The sequence below is a fragment of the Poecilia latipinna genome, unplaced genomic scaffold, assembly GCF_001443285.1.
Source record: "Poecilia latipinna isolate Pla-1442-1.1 unplaced genomic scaffold, P_latipinna-1.0 Scaffold723, whole genome shotgun sequence".
NCBI classification, from domain to species: Eukaryota; Metazoa; Chordata; class Actinopteri; order Cyprinodontiformes; family Poeciliidae; genus Poecilia; species Poecilia latipinna.
Window position 1 is genome coordinate 442574 of NW_015113339.1, and position 21418 is coordinate 463991.

General features: G+C 39.4%; 1 protein-coding gene across 1 annotated transcript in view; it reads right to left on the reverse strand.

Moving 5' to 3' along the window:
* The window catches only part of LOC106955286 (disintegrin and metalloproteinase domain-containing protein 10), a 32798-nt gene that overhangs the window by 8776 nt on the left and 2604 nt on the right, over positions 1 to 21418 (reverse strand). Inside the window, exons 5-12 of the mRNA XM_015045392.1 lie at positions 15182 to 15261; positions 14263 to 14382; positions 12260 to 12352; positions 11854 to 12022; positions 4755 to 4918; positions 1250 to 1421; positions 1028 to 1172; positions 646 to 829 (exon numbers count right to left, since the gene is read on the reverse strand). Coding sequence (XP_014900878.1) covers positions 646 to 829; positions 1028 to 1172; positions 1250 to 1421; positions 4755 to 4918; positions 11854 to 12022; positions 12260 to 12352; positions 14263 to 14382; positions 15182 to 15261 — 1127 coding nt within the window. The remainder of the gene's footprint in view (positions 1 to 645; positions 830 to 1027; positions 1173 to 1249; positions 1422 to 4754; positions 4919 to 11853; positions 12023 to 12259; positions 12353 to 14262; positions 14383 to 15181; positions 15262 to 21418) is intronic.

Genomic DNA, 21418 nt, shown 5'->3' on the forward strand with positions numbered 1-21418 from the left:
ATCTGGTCATTTTGTGGAATATTTAACAAATAGAAAATGGCAAAGAACAACAATATTTTTTCCACTCTGATTGGCTCCTGTTAGGCCTACCGATTTTAACTTGAATGTTCATTGCATTTTTCGTAGAGACCTGTGAAAATAATTTCTATTCTCATGGCTTTTTTGTTCTCTGGAAAATTATTTTTGATGATAAATACAGAAACAAGCATAAAAATCAAAANATCTACAATAGTGATAGTAATATTAATAAAATAATAGTCAGTGCAAAGTAGCCTACAAATTCTTTGGTGGGGGGCGGTGAGGGACCTGGATAAAGGCCAGGGGGGCGCTGGCCCGAAAAAGGTTGAGAAACACTGATCTAATTAATACCAAATGTCTGAAGTGACACAAGCTGAATCCAAAACATAAAGTAAGTTCAAATTAAAGTCTAACATATATGGGGTAACCTTCAAGAGCCTGAAAGCATCAACATGTGCTCATGACAGTGTTTTATTTGATTTTTTCACTATTGCAGCTCCAAAGGTTAAGCATTTGCCTTTGCAGACCAGCTTTGCAAGATTGCTGCATACTTCCAAATGCTGCCTGATTTGTTGAGCAAAGGAAAAAGTGTGTTGAGTCACAGTTCGACGTGTGGCCGAGCCTCACCCCGTTCAGACAAACGCGCGTGCCCTGGCTGCAGACAGTCAAGTTCTCCTTGGGGTCTGGTTCGGGGCAGAGCGGGGAGAGGCCGGAGCACACGCTCTCCTTTACACAGTCCGTCTCCTCGTCGCACATCTGACCCAAAGGCTTAAGCTCACAGTTCTGACCGCAGCACAGGCCCTGACTCGGACTGGCGGAGGGAAACGAGAATTTTTCACACACATTCACATTGTCACAAAAATCTTCACACCGTCTTGGACATTTCCACATATTTTCGCTTTAAATTTAAATTTAGGATACTTCAATAGGATTTAAAGGTTAATCGATGTGTAAATAACACTTAAAGAGGGTGACGGAGGATTTGACCTGGCAGATAAGCAGCAAGTACCTGCACACTTTGCCAGGCTTGAGTCGACACTGGACTCCTACGGCCTCTTTAGCACTGTAGCAACAGAGGTCTGTGTCATTGTGACCGACATCACACTCCTCCTCTTTCTCCACGATGTGGTTGCCGCAGATGGGCTCATCGCTGACTGAGGGAGAGAAATGACCTTCAAATTAATCTAAAGCCTGCATGGTGACCACGCCTGACACCGCGTCGGCGTCTCACCCACGAAGCAGTTGTCTTTCTTCTGATGCAGGATGTTGCTGATGTGTTTAACGCTGCAGGTTGAGAACTTGTCGTTGTTTTCTCGCACCTCGTCTGTGGCCTGTGGAAACATCAGGTACCGACCTTTCCCCCCAGAGGAGCCGAGGTTGCCGCAGTTCGAGCCCTCGTCATGCTGAAACACAAACCAAACGACAAAGCCTGTTTTCTGTTTTGTTGTAAATTTCTCTTTAATCGGCTCGTGTCAGAAACAGCAGGCGAAAACAAATCATCTAACCGAAGCTGGAACTATGCAGCTCTGCATTTTTATTGCAGATGGGGGAATGAAGTCCCTGTATTGTTGACCTCAAAATTGTTGTAAGGTCAGAAAAAAATGTTTGCAGCTGTGTGTGGTGAGAGCTGAACTACTTGTTTGGTTATCAGAAGTTTGAAGCGTATTCTGAGCATTTAAGAGTCACATGAAAATATAACTTTTCTCAACAGAAAACAGGAGGGAATGTGATGTTCCCCATGCAGAACAACAAGGACAGAACAGAAGATTCTTCTTTTTTTTTTTTCTTGAAACATTTGGAAAAATCTCATCCTCTCTTGAGCATCAAGCCTAGGCGGGTTCATAAAGACGTCCAATAAACACGGACACATGCTGAGAGGACAAGTCTTTATGTGGCTTTTGTTGAATCTGCTTCTGATTACTGTGATGGATGTTATAAATGGCACTTTTATGACCTCCTCTGCACCAGTCAGAGCCTAAATCTCTGGGTAATAAGAGGGTGGTGTGGCGCAAAAGATGTTTGTGCCTTTTCCTTAAAATAGTTCCTTTGCCTTGTTTCTTTCTGTTTCTGAATTATTTCCCATTATGTGGTTCAACACAAGCACCTAAATCACACTTTTACTGCACTGTGTGGTTCTAGTTTATATTTTCACAGAAATTTAGCTCAGTGTGAGACATAATTGAAAGCAACATTTTTATGGATTTGGGAAAATTATGTTAAGCTGTTAGAAATACCACATTCTAATAAAAATATCTAATCCATTAGCTTTCCTCTGCAGTATGTCTGGCTTTAACACGACTTTACTGCTTCTGTACGTCTTTTTATACAAATGTTTAACAGTAGTGAAAAACACAAGAGATGACAGATAACATTCAGACTCTAAAGTTAAATGCATTATATGTAAAACATACATCTAATACACATAGATCTAAGTCTGTACTAGACATACATCTAATATAGACGTACTCTATATGTCAGTTTGTTCTCTTCTCCAAAGAGTTCATGGTCAAATCTTTGGAAATTAACTATTATTTTAACGTATTAAATGTAATTTTTGAACACGTAAAAAGTTTTCAGATTGTCTTTTTTCCCCATTTTGGTGGTTTCATATTTGATTCTGTAGTTCTTTTGTTTCTTTTGTCACAATAAAACAGATCCGTGCAAAAATGAAGCCTAATGACCTTTGAACCACAAGTTGTCCTTTGCCATCAACCATTACATTAGTTATTGAAGAATAGGGCTTTGAAGAATAAAAATAGACAACTGAAGCAGAAATTAGTTTTTTTTTTTAAAATCCCGTAGACCTATAAAAATACATATATGAATCATAATGAGGATACTGTTCCCTCCGCAAATAACAGTAACGATTTGCAAGTTCGTCTGAAGATGATAGCAGTAAAGTATGACAGTTTATTTACTCAGAATGAAAGAAAAAATCATTGCAGGAAATAAGCATTTTAAAAATATATAGTGTAGCATATTTTATCTGTATTTCACTTTGAGTTAATAAAAATTGATCTGAAATTTTAATTTACAATCTATCACTTCCTGTTTCTCTGGGTACAGGTAAAACCAGAGGTCCACCAATAAATAAATAAATAAATAAATAAATAAATAAATAAATAAATAAATAAATAAATATAAAAGTAATAGTAGCAGTAGTATATATTTAAAATATATATATTTAAAATGTTTTATCAGGATCCTAGTGATTCCCTCCTGGCAAATGTGTTTTTAAATCTCCTGAATGCTATTTTTATCTGTGTTTGGAAAGATTAAGTTTGCTGACTTGATGGTGTGTAAGGCAGAACATTTATGTGCAACCAGCTTTTACTTTAGCAAAGAGTAAATGTGCTGCATGAGGAAAATGACAGCAGGCTCTTAAAGCGATTTAATAATCAGTGTATGTAAGCGACATCAAAGCTCATCTGGTGTCCCTTTCAGACAATCTGATCAATAAAGGCCAAAGTCTCTAAAGTCTATTCCGGTGAACAGGTCGGGTACAATTTGTTCAAGTGCTCTGCAAATACGCACGCAGGTTTAATGGAAACATTTACTTTGAGGAGTGTTAATTACACAATCCACAGCTTCAGGGAAGAGCTTTATGTCGTGGGGTTTTTACTCCCATTCACCACAGATCCACTTAGGCATGTTTGGTACTGTAAGTTATGGAAAAGGGATGAAAAATAAATATTGGTTTTCTTTTCACTTGCAGATTTTCTACAGACAGATTAAAGATCCTCCTAAAACATATTTCTCCCATGGGAGACACATAATTATATCTTATCTAATATTAAATGAGCATTGTTGCCACATTAATAATGCAAAATCTGGGCTGAGAGGAAGGAGAGCTCTAGAAAGAAACAGACGGCATGTGAAGTGTGCAGAAACAAAACCCTGTTAAAGTTATGAATAATGAACCATGAAAGTGGATGAGTAAAACAATGGAAAACACTAAATGAAGGCATTTAAAAAAAACTTTTTAGGATAAATCTTTTTATGCTATCACTAAGAAAAGATTAAGAACAATTAATAAACTGACTATTTTTGCAACAAATATTTGCAGATTAAGGAAAGTCAATCATGAAGGTGACAATATTTTAAAAAAATGCATTTCATACTATATGTGTAACAAAAGTCTAGGATAACATTTAAAACAGGTAAGTTGGTTTTGTATTTGCTAAAGTTTTAAAGTGTTTATGGTATAAACCTAAAGTGCTGATAAACAAATCAGGCTTTTGGAAATGAAACCACTTCACTTACTTAGATAAAACCAGCTGCACAAAACATTGTAAGTACATCATCACTGCGATATTATGTGTGCAATCTTCACGTTAGCGGCGTCATTTCTGGCTAACATATTCCAAGCGTTATCAACTTGTGCTTTACGTGGCTGGACACAACAGCAGCAAATGCTCACAATGGTCACAGATGACATGGCTCAAAATGTGAAAGGTGAGTTTAGGAAACTGAGATGAGAATGAGAGGAAAGAAGGACATAACCTTGATATTCTCATGGCATAATAAATGATATTGTGCAGCCGCAGTGTACACACCTGAGGCTAGCGAGGCAATAAGTTGCAAGACAGGTGGAGTTTTAAAATTAAATCAAGCATGGAGTGTAGTCACCTGGTTATAATCCATGTTGGTAAATTCTCAGTGAACAAACAGATTCATTAACCAAATATCAGAGTGTTGGGCTGGTGATGGGTGTAATGGGAGATGGCAGAACTGACCGGAGAGCCCAGGCTGTGACCCAGTTCATGCGCAAAGGTGAGCTGGACCTGTCGCGGAGGCAGGAACTGTCCGTAGTTCTGAATGGTGATCAGTCCTGTGTTCAGGGTGGCCATGCCGCCGTTACGGAGCGCCGTGTACTTGGAGCATATCCCTCCCCAGTTACCTAATATGAAGAAAAGGAGAAGCAGAGACATAACGTGTGTTTATACACTGGACAAGTGTTTTAACTTAAAACACTTGTCCAGATTTACTTCTAGGTTGAAGGAATACAGAATACAATAATGAATGAGGAACCCCCCCCCCAGCTCTATTTAATGGTTAAAATTAAAGATACAATTAAGAGCTACAGTACATCTTGGGTTTTTCAGGTTTTGAGGAGACCTATATGCAGAGTCATGCATACACAGATAGTGCAAACTCTAAGGCAAACTAAAATTCAGTAAAGACACAGCAAAGAATCACTTTAGGGTCCAAAGTTGTTGGATAAGTGCTTATTTTTGTGCTACTGGAAATACCCTAAGCCAACAATCCTTGTGCTAAAATCCTTCCAGGCCCCGAGCTTCAGGCTACAACTCAGTACATTAAAACATGCAGACCCAGTTTGCCGCCACCCATCTTCCTTCTATTTGAGTTATGCAATGGGTTCAGAAGCCCTCCCTACAACTACAAGCAGCTGGATAAATTCACATGGAACAATGGATGGCATGTGACATTATTGTCAAAAGACCAGCTATAAGATTCACAGCAGCAGACGCTCTGAGTCATTTAATTTCAGCTCACTGTCAGGTTGGACGTTTCTAAGATCCACAAAATACATCAAATTGTGGGATTTTATTCCTGTGGGTTGATGGAAATCCAAAGAAATGTATCTTTTGTAATGACATTAAGTTTGTTTTTATTTTAGCCCCTGTGTGTGCTTCAGGTTGGAGGTCACGTGAGCTTAACATCAGATCTCCTATATAATGTGGTTTACAGTCAATATGATGGCGAGGAGTGCGTTTAGGTATTTAAAGGAAACTGAGTTCACCAGGTGTTACTGTGTGGGAACCAGTTGCAGGTATATGGATTATTTTATTTTACCGGGCACAGTGGAAAGAAGAACGACCTTCAGGAACAGACAGAAATGATTAGAGGTTAAAAAAAACAATAACCTTTTCCCTTTATCGCATGCCATAGAAATAAGATTACCGTTTATGATGTGGAAGAGGTCGACAACAAGAACGCCTCTTGGCATCAAGTCGTGCTCAAACAGTTGAGCTTTGGGAGCTTAACAGAACAAGACAGTGCTTCATTACTTTCCCATCAAGAGCCAAGCATCCGTTGGAGACTCCTTTGGTCACATTTAGCGAGAAATCAGTGTGTGTTTCACTTAAATCCCACTTTTGACCCTGAAACACCCCCCGGATCGAGCATTCAAGGAACTGGGATTCTTAGAAAGAGACTTCTGGTTGCAGATACTGTGGGTTTTGGCTGCTCTGGCAGAGAGGGGCTGCAGCGTATTTTCATCCGCTTCTCTGTCTTTGTCACAGAAAAGAGCCAAAATCTCAGCTCCCTAATATTAGCTCTGATGGTAAACAGTCAGTCAGCTGCTTCACTTGCACTTATCAGTTGAGAACATGCACTGTGAGACTTTAGCAGAGGTGGTAAAACATAAAACAGTTTGCACTCAAATGGTTTAATATGTGCAAACAATGGCAGCGCTTCCTCAGGCACATGTGGAGGAAGTTGGAATCCATAAACAAAACGGTTGACAATAAAACAGACAAAGCAAAACGTCTTACTGATAACATAACATATTTTGAAAACCTCAGCTCTGCTCTGGAAGTCACACTGTAAATAACACAACTGCATCCGGTGGCTTCCCATCACAGCCCTCCTTTGTTTCTGCAGTCCACTGACCTTTTCACGGCAAAATAATTAAAAAGGATTTAAACTACCCTCTCGTTAAGCTAATTTGACCTTTCCAGTGTTTTAAACAAAATACCTAATCCGTCTGGAATGCATCACAGGTCTTGCTCAACTTGAAACTTTCTCTTTGTGTGTTTGATCTCGGCAATGTTGCAATAACTGAACCACAAACAAATCATGGTTTCATTTCGTAATAAGCCACAAAAGGTAGGTTAGTTCAGGCCAGACTCGTTGCCAGTGCTGAAGTAGAAGGCAACCGGACCTTTTCTCGTGTTTCTTGAAACATTTAACCTCTCATCTGAAAGGCTTCTGTAGTTCTGAATGCTGTTGGGAAAAAACAAACTAATAAATTGAAGACAGAACAATCCTGTTGAGGACAAGTGAATCACTGGCCTTGCCCTCTGTTCAGTCCAATATTCGGCTCACTGATGATCCACACATGTCCCTAATGATGCCAGGAGAGAGGCTTTGGTGAGATGTCCCAAGATGCCTGAGGAAATTAAATTAGGCTTAACTGTTTATGTTAGACAGAGGAAACCTGACACTAACTACTCTACGCTTGGGCACTAAAAGATGCTAAAAGATTACGTTAATTAAGACATTTTTCAAATTGCAACTATGTAGCATGTCGGATTGCTAAAACTAATTGAAAGTTGGAAACGTAAGCATCGGAAACTCGCTAAGCAAGAGGTTCCCAATTTGTGGGGCGAGCCCCCAGGGGGGGGCGCCGTGCCATTGCAGGTGGGGGGGGCGGGGTCTGGGTGAAAAAAAAAGAAAGAAACATGAACGCTGTATGCGCTGGGTTTTTACCTTAGAATGGCCAACTCTCTGTTATTCCTATGTCAATTTGATACAGTAGGGTCTTCCGTACTTCCCATATCTTTGTCCTCTGTCACTTTTATCAACAGTTAAAACTGTTTAATACGTTGTTAACATGTCGTAACCTGTTTTTCCGAGCCGCCTTTAAACGGAACATGAGCGCTCGCGCTGGGTTTACACCTGTATGGCAGTGAAGGAGACCTGCTGCTGCTGTGCAGAGCTACAGGTGTGTTAGAATCACGGCAGCAAACCAGCAAAACGCAAAGAACTTTTCACAGTTTTTCTCCAAAACTAACCGACTGAGTTGAGTAAAGCTGTTGGATGCAGGTAATGTTAGCTAAAGGATGACTAGCTAATGTCAATACAGAGCCTTAAGCTTAACAAGTAGCCTGTAGGCTACCGATGTTGTTGTCTATGTCCAGCTACGTACATTCATTTTGCCCCCCAAAAAAGTTAGAGACAGGGAGTCTCTAAGAATCCTCCCCCCCCACACACACACATCGTTCAACCAGACAACTATTTGTAATCATAGGGCGGGCCCAGAAAATGTTTGGAAACCGCTGGGGGTGCCCAGGAGAAAAAGTTTGGGAACCACTGCGCTAAGGAATGGAGGACTGTTGTTGCCGCTTGTGCTGGATTGGACAAGGCGTATTGAAAACAAACACTTCAACAGCTATTTCCAGAGACGCCTGCCATTCTCTATGGGCCGTAAACAAATTTACGCGAATCCACCGCATAGTTTTTACATCACATCTTGCTTCCTGTACATTATGGAGTTCTTCAAGTCGTTAAAATGCACATGACGAGGAAAAACTTCTGCTGTGCAGTACTTGTGTGAACAGGAAACTGAAGACAAAGCTTCCAACTCACTCTGTAAACACTCGCAAATAGTTTCAAGGTCAAACGTGCATGTTGATCTGTGCTGGTCCCAAATTACAAAGAGTGGCATATTACTGTGCAGCCAGAGAAGATGGTTGAACTCGAAAGCTGTCTCTTAACTTGGAACGATGTTTGTGTGAATAAATTGTGTGTTTTTTTTTTATGAATTTCTCTCACACATATGAACTGTATGTAGCGTTAATGCTGTGGCGCTGTTTGGTGTTTCGGGTTGAAGTGTGAACTCGCTTCTGTTTATTACACCTGTCACACTATTTCCTATCTGAATTTAGTTCAAATGCCATTAAACTAAATTAAACTAAGGCGTCTGAAATTTCCTTACAATGATTTTTCTGATATTCATCAGACGTCAAAAAACGGGAGGCCTGCAACACCGCAACACAAAAAAAGACAGCTAGCACTCAATAATAATATGACTTAATGTTTCATTATACTATTAAATTATTTATCCTAAACATCCTCAATATATGTAAATATTAACAATACTGATGGCTGGAACTATTGTGATAACTTGACCAATACATTGGAGCACTCAGGCATTGGAACTGAATTACCATTTGGTTTGTTGATACATAAATCAATAAGTAAATAAATAAATAAAGTAAGACAGGGACATAAGGGATCTCTGTAAATTTAACCCATTCGATCCCAACACACACCCACTCTTCAGAGATGCAGCGCTACAGAAGGAGTGAAAGGAAAAAATGTCCAGAAAATATATATTTTTTTCTAAGCGCCAGATAGCGTGACATTATGGCAGAAGCTGAAACACTCAGAAAGTTACTTCATAATATCATGATGTCATTTTCATCTATGCAGGTAGATGAAGACATGATTCAGCCTCTGTACTGAATCATGAATTCAGAAAGAATGTAATTTTTTTCATATATTTATCTGACATGCATGTTGCAGTGTCATCTCAGTCAAACTGCATTTCTGCTCTACTGGTTTGGGCAGATTTTTTTTCCAGTTCAACCTTGTCTTCCTCTCTTGTAAAAACAATGCATTTGTATATGCTTCCCAACAATTATTTTTATACAGCTGTCTTAAAGATGTCTTCAGTGACAGCGAAGTGCAACCAAAGTGAAATTCCTCGTTTGTGTGCAAAACCTGATTCTGATATCTGTCCAAGTGTGCTTTGAGTTTTCTGTTTTTGCATTTTTAATTTTTTTTTCTATCTTAGCAGTGCACCGAGATCTCCAGGTAAAACATATTCAAAGGAAAGCTTCTGTGTACTTCGGGGGTCTTTGGGTTTATGGTCCTGTGGTTTGACCTTTCTTTACTGCAGACCTCTAACGAACCAGAGTGAGTAAAGAAACAGACTGTGGGTGTATTGGTTTCCGAAGGTCAGACATAATCCACTCATGTGAGGCTGAAAAGTCACAACACTTCAAGTAACACGTTCACTGTGTGTGTAGGTGCGTGCCCACCATGTGAGACGTCTCCATGGCAACCGCACTGTGGAATGCAGCCATCAATCCTCAGTAAGAGGCCTACAAGCTCCATATGACGATCATGTGTGCGTGAGTGTGTGCGTGTGTGTGTGTGTGCGTGCGTGTGTGTAACAGAGGTTTGCTGAACCCTGGTCACATGTCCCTGTGGTGGTCTGCTGCTTCCACGCCCCCCAGTTTGACCAATAGAGAGCTGCATGTGAGATAAAGACAGTAAAAGACAAGGAGGAAGGACCTCCAACCAAAACAACTTCCTCCTGGACAGCAATAATACCACACACGCACACACACGCACACACACACACACACACACACACACACACAGGCAGAGAGTCCCCTCTGCAGAGCTGGCTGATATTACTGGGATTGCCTCATACTTGTTTTTGTTCACTTTACGTGTTTGGGTTCCTGAACTCTTTGAGATCTTGCAGGTACATTTGGGGAACTGGGAGTTCATTTGACAATGATGTTAACGCTACTCTGGAAAACTGTTTGTCTTATATTAGCTGACCTTTACTGACTCTGGTCTTAACTCTAAGTAAACAAAATCTAACTTTAACAAATAATAAGAAATTTCTGCGGATGGAAACAGAAACGGCTAAATGATTTTCATGCAAATCGCAACAGGAGTGCTAATTGTCGGCTCACGTTGTGTTTGCTGGTTTCTGAGTGAAAATCTCTCCAGCAGCAGGATTAAAATGCGACGTGTGTTTTGCCACAGAGAAACAAATATGGCCTTGTTAACTTCACATTGAAACTTTTCCAAATTAATTAAAAGATTTGTTTCACACATAAGTGCAATGATGATTTCTGCTTCAAGTAAGTGACTGACCGACTGAAAAACGACGGATGTTAGAAGAAAAACCCACAACAATTTCCTGAGATGAGCCTGTAAGTCAGAGATAATGATGTGATTTTAGAGATCTGCACAGACTCACACTGAGATTCCCACAGAGAAGCACAACAGAAAGATATGAGTCACTTTATTAAGCTTAAAATTCAGTCTTATTTTTGTCTCACATTTCTGTGTGCTCTGGCTCGAGGTCTTGACACAGTTTTTTATGTTATCAAAACACCATGTGTTTTTGATAAAAGTGATATATATTCCATCCATCCTTTTTTTCTGTGGCTGCTCAAGAGCTGAACACCTGCTGAAAAAGCTAAAGGATTTTGTCAGTAAATAAAGCACCGTTAACAACATTGCCTAAACAAACTTGTTAATGAACTTTCACAAGTGGATGTCGGTTTTGTCCTCACATCAACTAAATAAAGTGCGCGCTTCAACACAAAGCTTATTTTTATGTGCATAAAAGCCCAGAACATCGTGTTCGGGAACTAATGTCGTGCAAGTGCGTCTGTGGTTTGATGTGTCTCTTCTCAAACCCACAATAAATCGTGATTCAACTTCTTATAATTAAATTATAAAATGCTTTTATGCTGAGTCGCTGGTCTGGACTGAGAGCGGTTTAGGTGTTGTCTTTTTAATTTTAACCCAATATAATGTTATGTCATGAGGGAGGACCCTGTGTTATTGTCTAGGACATCATGTTTTAAAATATTATTGTGTATTTGAACTATGAATAGTTTTGCGAAAATGCATAAAATCTGGCCACAAGTTAATGTATTATTAATCCATTTAGACAGTTGATCAGGAAACATCCTTCTTGAAATAGTTTAATCAATCTGAGATGAAAACAACCCTAATAGTAACTATAGTATAAAAGTAACAATTAATCATTGTTTATAACTAAAAGAGCAGAGGAAGTGTCCTATTGCATTAATTTCTATCATACTGTAGGGGTTAAAACATGAGGCCAAAGTGCCAGCTCAAGTGAATGACTTTGCTCGTTATCCCGGCAGTCTGTTATGTTAAATCTCTCTTGAGAAAAGTACATTTTTATATGCGCCTACACAGCAGAGTGGCAGACTTGCCTCGTGTTGCCTCATCATATAACCAAAACACAAATGTTATTTTTAGTGTTTCAGACAGTTCCTGACTCTTTGTGCTACTTTTGCAGCTTACCGGTCTTGCCCTCCCAGGCGAGCCCCAGCACTCCGCTATAGTCTCGGTTAGTGAGCATGTAGGCCAGGCAGAAGTTTCCCCAGTTTTTCTCGGAGAAAAGACTCAACAATTTCTCCGGTCCGATAAACAGAGGATGCAGAGGATCCGTCTTATTCTCTGTCATCATCACCTGGAGAGACAAAGACAGTAAATTCATTGTACAGGGAAGGACAAGAAGTACCAATCACTGAAAGCACTTCTGAGAGAACGTCCCTCAAAATGTACTTTTGTGTTGTAATTAAATTTAAATGCGCATCATAAATAACTTTGACATGTTAGAATTAGAAATGTATGTGCCAGTAAATCATGTTACAGTAGTTCTTTGGAGTTCAAACTCTACAAAATTACAGAAAACTCTCCAACTTACTCTGAGGGATTTGACTTTAAAGTTGATCAGCTTGATTCCATCAAAGTCAACCTTGTTGTAGATGTTGTTCACGGCCCGCATATAAGAGGCAACCTGCAGAAAACAAGTCAACAGTAAGTTACCCACTGGATTTGAGATCCAAAACTGAATAATGTTCCAAGAACCTCTTGGATAATAATTTGATATTGACTGATATCAAAACGACCTTAAATATGTTCCAATTGTAAGTGAGAAAACTTTACTCACGTGCTAATAGCAATAAGCTAACTGCTACTAGCCAAACTCACTAATAATAGATTATAGTACTTTATGCACTTAAACACATGAAGTATTTAGGGAATTGTATTATTATCCAATTATCTATTGCATAGTAATATGTCCACTGAAAGAATTAATCAACTCCCTGATCTACAACGACTCCAAGAGCCAATTTTACTTTTTTTTGATTTATGTGAATGTTGTGCAGATAGTTTCTTGTTCAGAAGTATCAATTTGCAATTTTTTTTTGCATCTCTTATTTTCACACTTTTAACAACTGCTTAAATTTTCTCTCTTTTTCTTTTACTGGCAAAAATGTTTACACTACAGTTCCAGATGTTTACACAGATTGACAGAAGCAGCACGATGGATCGTTCCAAGAGCAAAGATGGAGGACATGAGGCTTTTGATGCTTCCTAAAAGATATTTTGCTTATCTTACGGACCTCTTCATTAGTTATTTAAAGACAGCATAATCACTCTAGGGTCATAAAACAGACCTCTTTATGTAATTCCTAAAGAAAGGTTATCAGCTGAGCATTTTCAGTCTGGCTGGTGCACGTCGTCCACTAGATGCACATGCAAACATGTCATAAGCAAAGGTTTGTCTCTTTGCAAGCAGGATATGTGAGAATAGGAGAGTCTGCTTGGAAATTTCCACCACTTTATAGATCGGCACCTGCAAGCAGGTCAGTAGAAACTGAAAACGGCAGCTTGTTTATTTATACTCCATCATGGTTACCTAACACTCTTCAGTCCTGCCCAACAGGAGTCTGGCTCTGAACCAACAACAACAACAACAACAAAAGTAAAGTGGAAAGAATGCAAAGACGACACGATGAGCTGATGAAAGCGTCAGGAGGAAGCCCTCAGTCTGATCACAGAAAACAGCCGACACCTGACTCACTCTCTGACCGCTTTCACTGCAACGCACCGTATCTAAAATGACGTATTTGATAAACTGTTGAGGTTTCAAGAGAACGACCCTGATTCAGATTAAAATTTAGATAGCAATAAATGTCTGCTTCATTCAACATTCACTTTACCATTGGTGTGGTGTAGATTTTCCCCAAAACATATAACTTTAATGTTACTATTATAACCTTTGTCTAATAAAAGTTTAGCTTCATTATGGAAATACCAAATTTTTGGCAATACATTTTTTTATATATGTATATATATATTTTTTTAAATATTTAAAGTTAGGTTGCGCTGTCCACGCAACCCAACTCCATACATCCATACAACCATACATCTTTGAAAAGCAGAAGCGGAGCCTTCTGCACACCCAACAAGAATGCAGCAAATGATTTCTGGATTGTAAGTCAAGAACAAAATACTTGTTTTTTCCAGAAGCCATAAATGATCTGGAGCTTTGCTTGGGTTGCTGGGTGAGGGGCAGTCCCTGCTGATTTGTGACGTTATACTACGGAGGTTTAGCAAAAATCAACTTATTGCCAAAAAAACGGCTGAATGGGTTTTACTTCCTCGGGCTGTTTGTAGAAGCAGAAGAGTCCTAAAAGGAAGTGCAAAAATGTGCAAAATGTGTTGTTTTTTTCCCCTTTTTATAAATAATTAAAACATCCAGTTTCATTTTGTGAGCTCTATTTAACTCTACAAGAACATGGGAAGTCTTTTCAAGTTGAGTCCTGGTGCGCTTTTGACCACATGTTGAACCGTTGTATATCTAAAACTGGAACATTTAATTTTCGGCTACATACAAAATGTGATATTAAGAAATTTGACCTGAGCCACAACAGCTTCAACGGACTTGAACTTCTTGTAGTAGAAGTGGTCGGCGTGGAGGTGGAGCAGGCAGCTGGTCTTCGAGTCGTCAACTTTTCTCCTGGAACGGCTCACTGGTGCCTCATGTGGGATAAAAAGGAACAACATAAAGAACCACAACCATTTGTTTGGGTCTACATTTAGACATTGTAAGACGATGCAGCTTTGGTTTCTGCTCAGATTCAAGTAATAGAAATACTATTTCTGCAGCAAAACCCCAGACTACTCTTCAGATCAAAAGAAATCAAAACCTTTGCCTGTTCTAAGATAAATACTGACAGCGTCAGTATGTGCACCTCTTGGAGTGTAATCAAGTAAAAAAAACAACAAAAAAACATCTGCTCAGGGCATTTCATAACCAAACAGGGGAAATGATCTTCCTCAGCAGGCATGTAGTTAAAAATGGATCCACAGCAAAGTCTCAACATCCACTTTTCACAATAGACGTCGAGGCCCCCCTCCTCTGTTGGTCAAAGGTTAATGATTAGGAGTGAACCCAAGGGGAATATTTGCCCAATGCATGTGGCAGATGTTTTTGGAGTTGTTTTTAACGTCTTGCAACATCGTCAAGGTTGTCTGCAAGGAGCCAGGTTTCTGTTTTGTATCTCACACGCTATTGTGACTCTGTCACAACATCCTGCTGCAGCTACTACCCACATTTTGTTCCCGGTGACTCAACGAGGGTAATAAATGTGACCGAATGAATGGATGTGTGCATAAATCGTGGGTGCAAATGATGAATCTGACACACAAGTGAATTTCCTCCATTATTCATCAATGAGTTGAGAGTTTTTTTTGTTTGTTTGTTTATTAATAGCTTTGAAGAAGGAACTCTTGTCAGTGATGAAACAGAGAAAACACAGAGAGATCCACTTTGTACCTGGTTGAGGTTTCCAGCGAGGGCGTTAAGACGATCTGCATTACAGAATCCACCAGAGCGGGGCATCGCATGTGGAAGAACTGGACGAAACAAAGCGCAGATGTTTAAAGTTGCACACAAAATTGCACGCATTTGGAAATATTTCCTCTCCTCATTCTTCTCACAAATATGCCAGAACAGTAAAGTAAACAGCCTGGAAGGAGACCCTGAACATATTCTTTGAGTTAGCGTTCACAAAACCATGACAAATACATGAGCAGAGATCCAACAAGATGTTAGTGCAGCGAAAACTGTTCATTTTGTGGAGAAAAAACATAAAGAAATAAAACTGTGAATAGGAGCATAGACACACAATATGACCATGTCTTTCACAGCTACAGGCTTATTTGTATTAAAATATGCTGTAAATATTTTTTTCAATTTCTGTCAGCCTTTTGGCATCTTTACTTTTAGTTTAGGATTATGTAAACATTATTTATCTTCAAGTTTATATCAGATCATTTATGTACAACACTCATTGCTGAAAAACAAGTTTATGTGCAGTGGATTAAAATATTTAAAGGAACCAATTAAGCTAACAGTCATGTTTTTAGACTGTAGGAGTAACCAGAGAGAACCCAAAAACGCACTGGGAGAAAATACAAAGTCTGAGCAGAAAGACCTCGGGCCGGGATTAAAACCCAGGATCTGAATGTTTTTTCTAAAACTAACCAAAAAAAAGAAAAAAAAAAGTATATAAACTGGTCAATGAAGCTGCCAAGAGATCAAAAACAAAAGCTGAAGCAGCTGCAGGAAATACTGGTTGTGTTTTACTTATTAAAAGCTTCTTGTGTTCTTCATATGTCTGGAACAGGAAGCAGGATTTTACAACAGAAGCCTTTTCTTCCAAAGAGTGTGTCCAAGCCTGGCTAAAATATCCAAAATCCTTGTGGAAGAATGAATCGTCATCTGATGAAACACCAGAAAGTGTGGCGGTGACAGCATCATAGTCTGGGGTTACCGTTTCTTTAGATAAATTTGAAGTTCTTGTCATCCGAGATCAGGAAAGTTCTAAAGACAAGTTCACTTTGACAGGAAAAGTTACATTTAGTGCAAAGAAAGCTGAAGATATAAGAAGATTTGATTCTAAGCATCACAGTGAGTTAAAACCAAAGCGTTGGAATGCCGAAGCCAAACTAGAACTACATTCAACACAAACTCTGTGGGGTCACAGTTCTTTTGGTCAGTGACCAAAAGAACGAAATTTCAAGCTTACTGTGCCAGAAAGAAGATAGCAGGGTCACATGAGGTACAGCTCTGGAAAAAACATAAATAAATAAACTCTGCTTGCATTTGGTTTTTACAGGCACGTGCAGCTAGCGAGTGAACTTCAAAAATGCTTCACTGGAGCGATTCCCCTTTTCATTCAGACTCAAAATCACTCGACATTCCACAGAAGCAACTGAGAGTTTTATTGGGAAAAATTCATATTTTATACCTTCCAAGACTTTCTCTCTTGGCTTAACAAAAGCAGAATGATGGATGGTATTTTATCTACAACCAGCTTCTTCTTTTCTACAGTCTGTGTCTGCATGAAAAGTACACTGAAGGTAGCGAGTAGCCTCAGCACAGTCCAAAACGTCCACAGAGCCGTTGCCAAGAAAGATTTCTTTTCACTCTGAGTGGTTGTAAATCTTAGGTCCTCAAGCAGACAGTTATCTATTTTTCCTGCTACCTAATGCCCCATTTAGATTCCCCCTCTCACCCTTATAAAAGCAAAGCTAAATAAAAAGATATGCAGAGTTATAAGCAACGTCCATGTTTGATTGACGGTGAAGCTGGAGTTTCACTGAACTTTTTAAATTTCTCATAAACATGTCAGCCTTTAAGATGCCTGGCTGTGAACAAACCGTAGATGTTACTGGCTTTGTTCGCCACGACCCCAGCAGCCAATAAAACACTGAGCCAGCATCCGAGATCACCAGCATCCTTTTGGTTTCGTTTTTCTTTGACCAAAGAGGTCACAAAGTACTGTTTTGATGTCAGCTACCGGGCAAGCTGCTACAGGGGAGAGAAGTGGCTAAAAGTCTCTTAGTCTGCGATGCTGCTGTCCAAATCTGTGCAACAACTAGTTAAGATGGAGACACTGAATTTGAAGCAAATGAGTGAATTCAAAAATGTCATTTTTGTAATATTGATTATATGGATATAAAAATTATTTTCATTAGCTTACTTCTCAATCCAACAGATTACCTTTGAGATTTAGCATGATCGATAACTAGCCAATAAATCCACTTTACATGTTAAAACAGAGGATGTATAAAGTGCGACGAGCACTTAAAAACGCCGAAGGTGAACGTACAGAACTGACACAATAAGGGCAACTGGGTAAAGGTGAGACCCTTTGAGAGGAGACACCTTGATCCCCACATTCTCAGACGGTCAAAAAGTGAACTCCAGCATTATGAAATCCGCACGGCAGCCTGAAGCGGCGGCTCTGACAGATCCCGCTGTGGAGACGCACTACTGCAACACTCTGGAGACTTGTTTCATTTAAAACTGATGCAACCGCGATAAGACTGGAGTCTGAAGAGACATGTCCCGAAGAAAGATTTCACAAAAGTGCAAGAAGTCAAATGATTTTGTAACAGAGTTTATCGGGGTTATGTTCAACGTCTGAGAGGAATCTGCACGTGCAGCAACTTAGAGGAAATTAATAATTTAAGTGTAACATTGTTGAACGCATTCAAGCTGGAATAAATCAGACTTGAAGAAGCTTTAAGGTTTAATGCAAAGAGTTTGTAGAGTCAGTTCAGTCTTCCCGGCCCGATATATTGAGCATAAAACGAGGCATCACATGACTGAATCACGCCATCCTCCTGAAATCCCTCAGCCAACCACAAACCTCACCGTAAGGTCTATGTATGGCCCGAGTGGGGGAGGGGGCTGGATGTGGAGGCCCTAAACGCTGGGTGTCGACACAGAATTGCTTCCAGATCTTTCTTCATGTCCACTTTCATACTCTCTTTTTGTCAGCATGTCCTCCCCTCTTTTCCATGCATCAGGAAAATGTTTGTCTTGCGAAGCCAAACACTTTCAAATAAATCAGATATGTGATCTCTGAAAAGCAAGGAAGCTTGTCTAAACCTGGCCGGGCCGACTGGAGACGCTAATCTGAGATTAATTAAGGAGTCCACTTGTTTCTTTGAAATATAAAAGAAAAAGGATTTCTCTCACATGAGGAATTAGCCACATTTGAGCCTCTGGAGTTGTGTTTGCAGCAGCTGCTGGAAACGATTCCTGCTGAGCAGCGTGGTGCAGAAAGCTGATACCAAAACCTCAAGTCTCAAGACAACTTTGGCCGTGACATCTGAGGAATGCCTCACCAAAGCATTCAGCAAAAAACAGGAATTAACACTCTTATGCAATATTTAAGGGTTATTCAATGCTGATAAAAAAGAAAGCAAAAAAAAACTTTTCCTTGTTGGAGAAAGGGGTTTATTTAATAAGTCTGGATAACCGTTTAAATGACCCATCATTTGATCCACATATACTTCATTACTACCAACATAAGCACCCTGATTTTTAGGAAAACAAGTTTCTGTCTAAGACACTGCTTTCTGTCTGAAATTAATATATATATATTTTTTCTGATAAACACAAATTCACCATGATGGTTAAAAAATTAAATAAGCAAATTTTATAGATGTTGGCTGAGTCGTAGTGTGGAGATTTCCTAAAGCTGCCTTCCAGTTTGTTCAACAGCAGGTCTGCATATCCTTCAACTCTCAGAGTGTGATTTCCCTGTCTTGCCAATGTCTGGCAGAGTGTCGGGAAAAACTCCAGAAACGCTGATAAGATCCTTGTTCTTACAACACAGAGAGGGCAGCGACGTCTGAACCATTTCTCAAGCAGTGAATAGCAAATGGCGTTGAGGAATAGGAAGGTGAAAAGTCTTGGCACAGCTGTTAAAATAAAGAACTGACAGGTTAGTAATGAGTTGGATAAAAGCATTTGTTTTATTTGTTTATTTACAAGCTATTTAAAAAATCGGTTTTATTTTGAAGTGCAAAAGCAGCAGCTTAACGACTACAGCTCTATTCACAAACCTGTACACCATGTCCCCTTTAATTTTGTGTTTTAATGAATTATTTAAGCCACTTTTTAGATTAATTGATTATGAAATGAATTATTTCCCCTTACAAAATTGGTGCATAAATGTGGATTTGCTTTAATCCTCTCATTGCCAAACGGGGCACAATCTTCTCGCATATTTGATCTTTTATCTCATTTGAAACTATATAACTTATTTTAACAAGTTAAATTTATGGCATGCAGCTCATTTTTAAAGCAGTTCTGCATATTTTTTTCAAATAGCTAAGGTTGGAACCAGAAGCTTAAAAGCTATTTATTTGGGGCTCATTTCCCTGTTCGATCACACATTGTGTTAAAGTTTCAACTGTGTAGGCACAGATTCAAAATAAAGTTGAAGAATTTGGAAACAATCTTTATTTGTCACTTCAGCTTCACTTTGAGATTTTAAGCGCAGAGTCAAGCATGTAGCCTCTCTCTATATGTTTATGTTCAACAGGGAAAACTGCAAGGGATTAAAACTTCACTGATCAAAAGCAAATTTTTGATCCCTTTTGTGTAACATCACCATAAGCATGAAGGAGAAAGACTCGTTAATGTCTGTGGTCAAACTGCAATACTGTCGTCTCCTTCATGTTGTGACAAAACATTGATGATATTTGATTAATCAGAGACTTTGTATCTTTGACTTCTGCTCTCATTTATTCTAGATTCACTATTTTCAACACAATTAATCTCAAGACATTATATCAGAGGATTCTTTACTGAGTTGATCAACAGGACTCCTTGTGGTCATAATAAATGTCTAAAATATCTAAAAGAGAGGCTAATTGAGTCAGAGAAAGAGCAATAAAAATATGTTTTTAAATCAGCAAAGGCGATCTGTATGAACCCAGTAAACGTTGCTGGACTTTAGGAATTTTGCTACCAAATGTAGGAAGAACAGGTTTCAGTTAACGGCCTGCTTAATCTCTATTTGGTTTTTTGGATAATAACTTCAAAAAAACACATCTTCCTGCTTAAATTACGTATGTGGTTCCTCTAACTGTACCCTCGTGGTTACTAGCTTTTTTTAAATGTCGATTATGAATTCACACTAAAACAATCTGTCCAGGTATCAGGATACTTTTGCTGCAGCCATTTAATGAACTGCATGACATCCAGCCTCCCTCTGGAGAACAAAAGTTCCTCAATCAAAACCGAGGGCTCCAGACGACAACCGCAGGAAGGAAAAAAAGCACACATTATGTCACCACCTGAAGTCCTAATCAAGCGTTCTCTGTGGAGGCCCTGATTGTCTGCTGTAGTATCACATGGTCAATCTTTCCCAGTTTCCTGCAGATATGCCGGCCTGGGTCTGAGGGAAGGGGATGCCGCCGATGAACCAAAGCTGGGTTTTACTACACCTGGCGTGAAGCCGATGTGGTACGGGTAGAGAGGAAGGCAGATGCAGAGTAGATTGAGGAACAACCGTGGGAGTTTGGGGGGAAAGGGGTTTCTGGCACGGTCCGCACTGCGTTTCCAGTAAAATGCTTTCATAGAGCTCAGGTTATGCTAACGCAATCATGCAGCCAAAAGAATCGCACGCACGTTCAAGCAGACATGCACTTTTTATATTTTGATGATTCCTAATTGTTTTCATACGGATAAATCACGAGAACAACTGAAAGTTGGATTTAATTTCAGTTTGTTGTGGAAACTGTCTCTAAGGCTGTGAAACCCTGAAGAAGCGCTACTTGTGTCCTTCTTCTCATGTTGCTTTTATTAACTCACATTATACATATTGTTCCTTCTTCCTCTTTATAGCTACTTCTGAAATCTCATAGCCTCCACCTCATTCAATAATCCCAACATTTACAGCTTATCTTTTCTTTGGCTGGCGTCCAAGTTGGAGAGAACCTCAAAACCCATTCAGAGCCCTCCACAGGCACTGTTGACACTCTGTAGCTCCTCATACTGCCCAGTTCACTGACCTCTAGTAGCGCGAGTTGAACTGGAGCTAGAGGATGCAAGCACTAAACCAAGAACTAAACCAATATTCACCATTTTACACAATGTGTCAAATAAGATTCTGAGAAAACAAGATGAAGAGCTCACAAAAGGTCAAAACATTAAAAGATCTCGCATAGCGTGGGGAAAATGTGCTTTGGTCTGCTTATTTTTTTT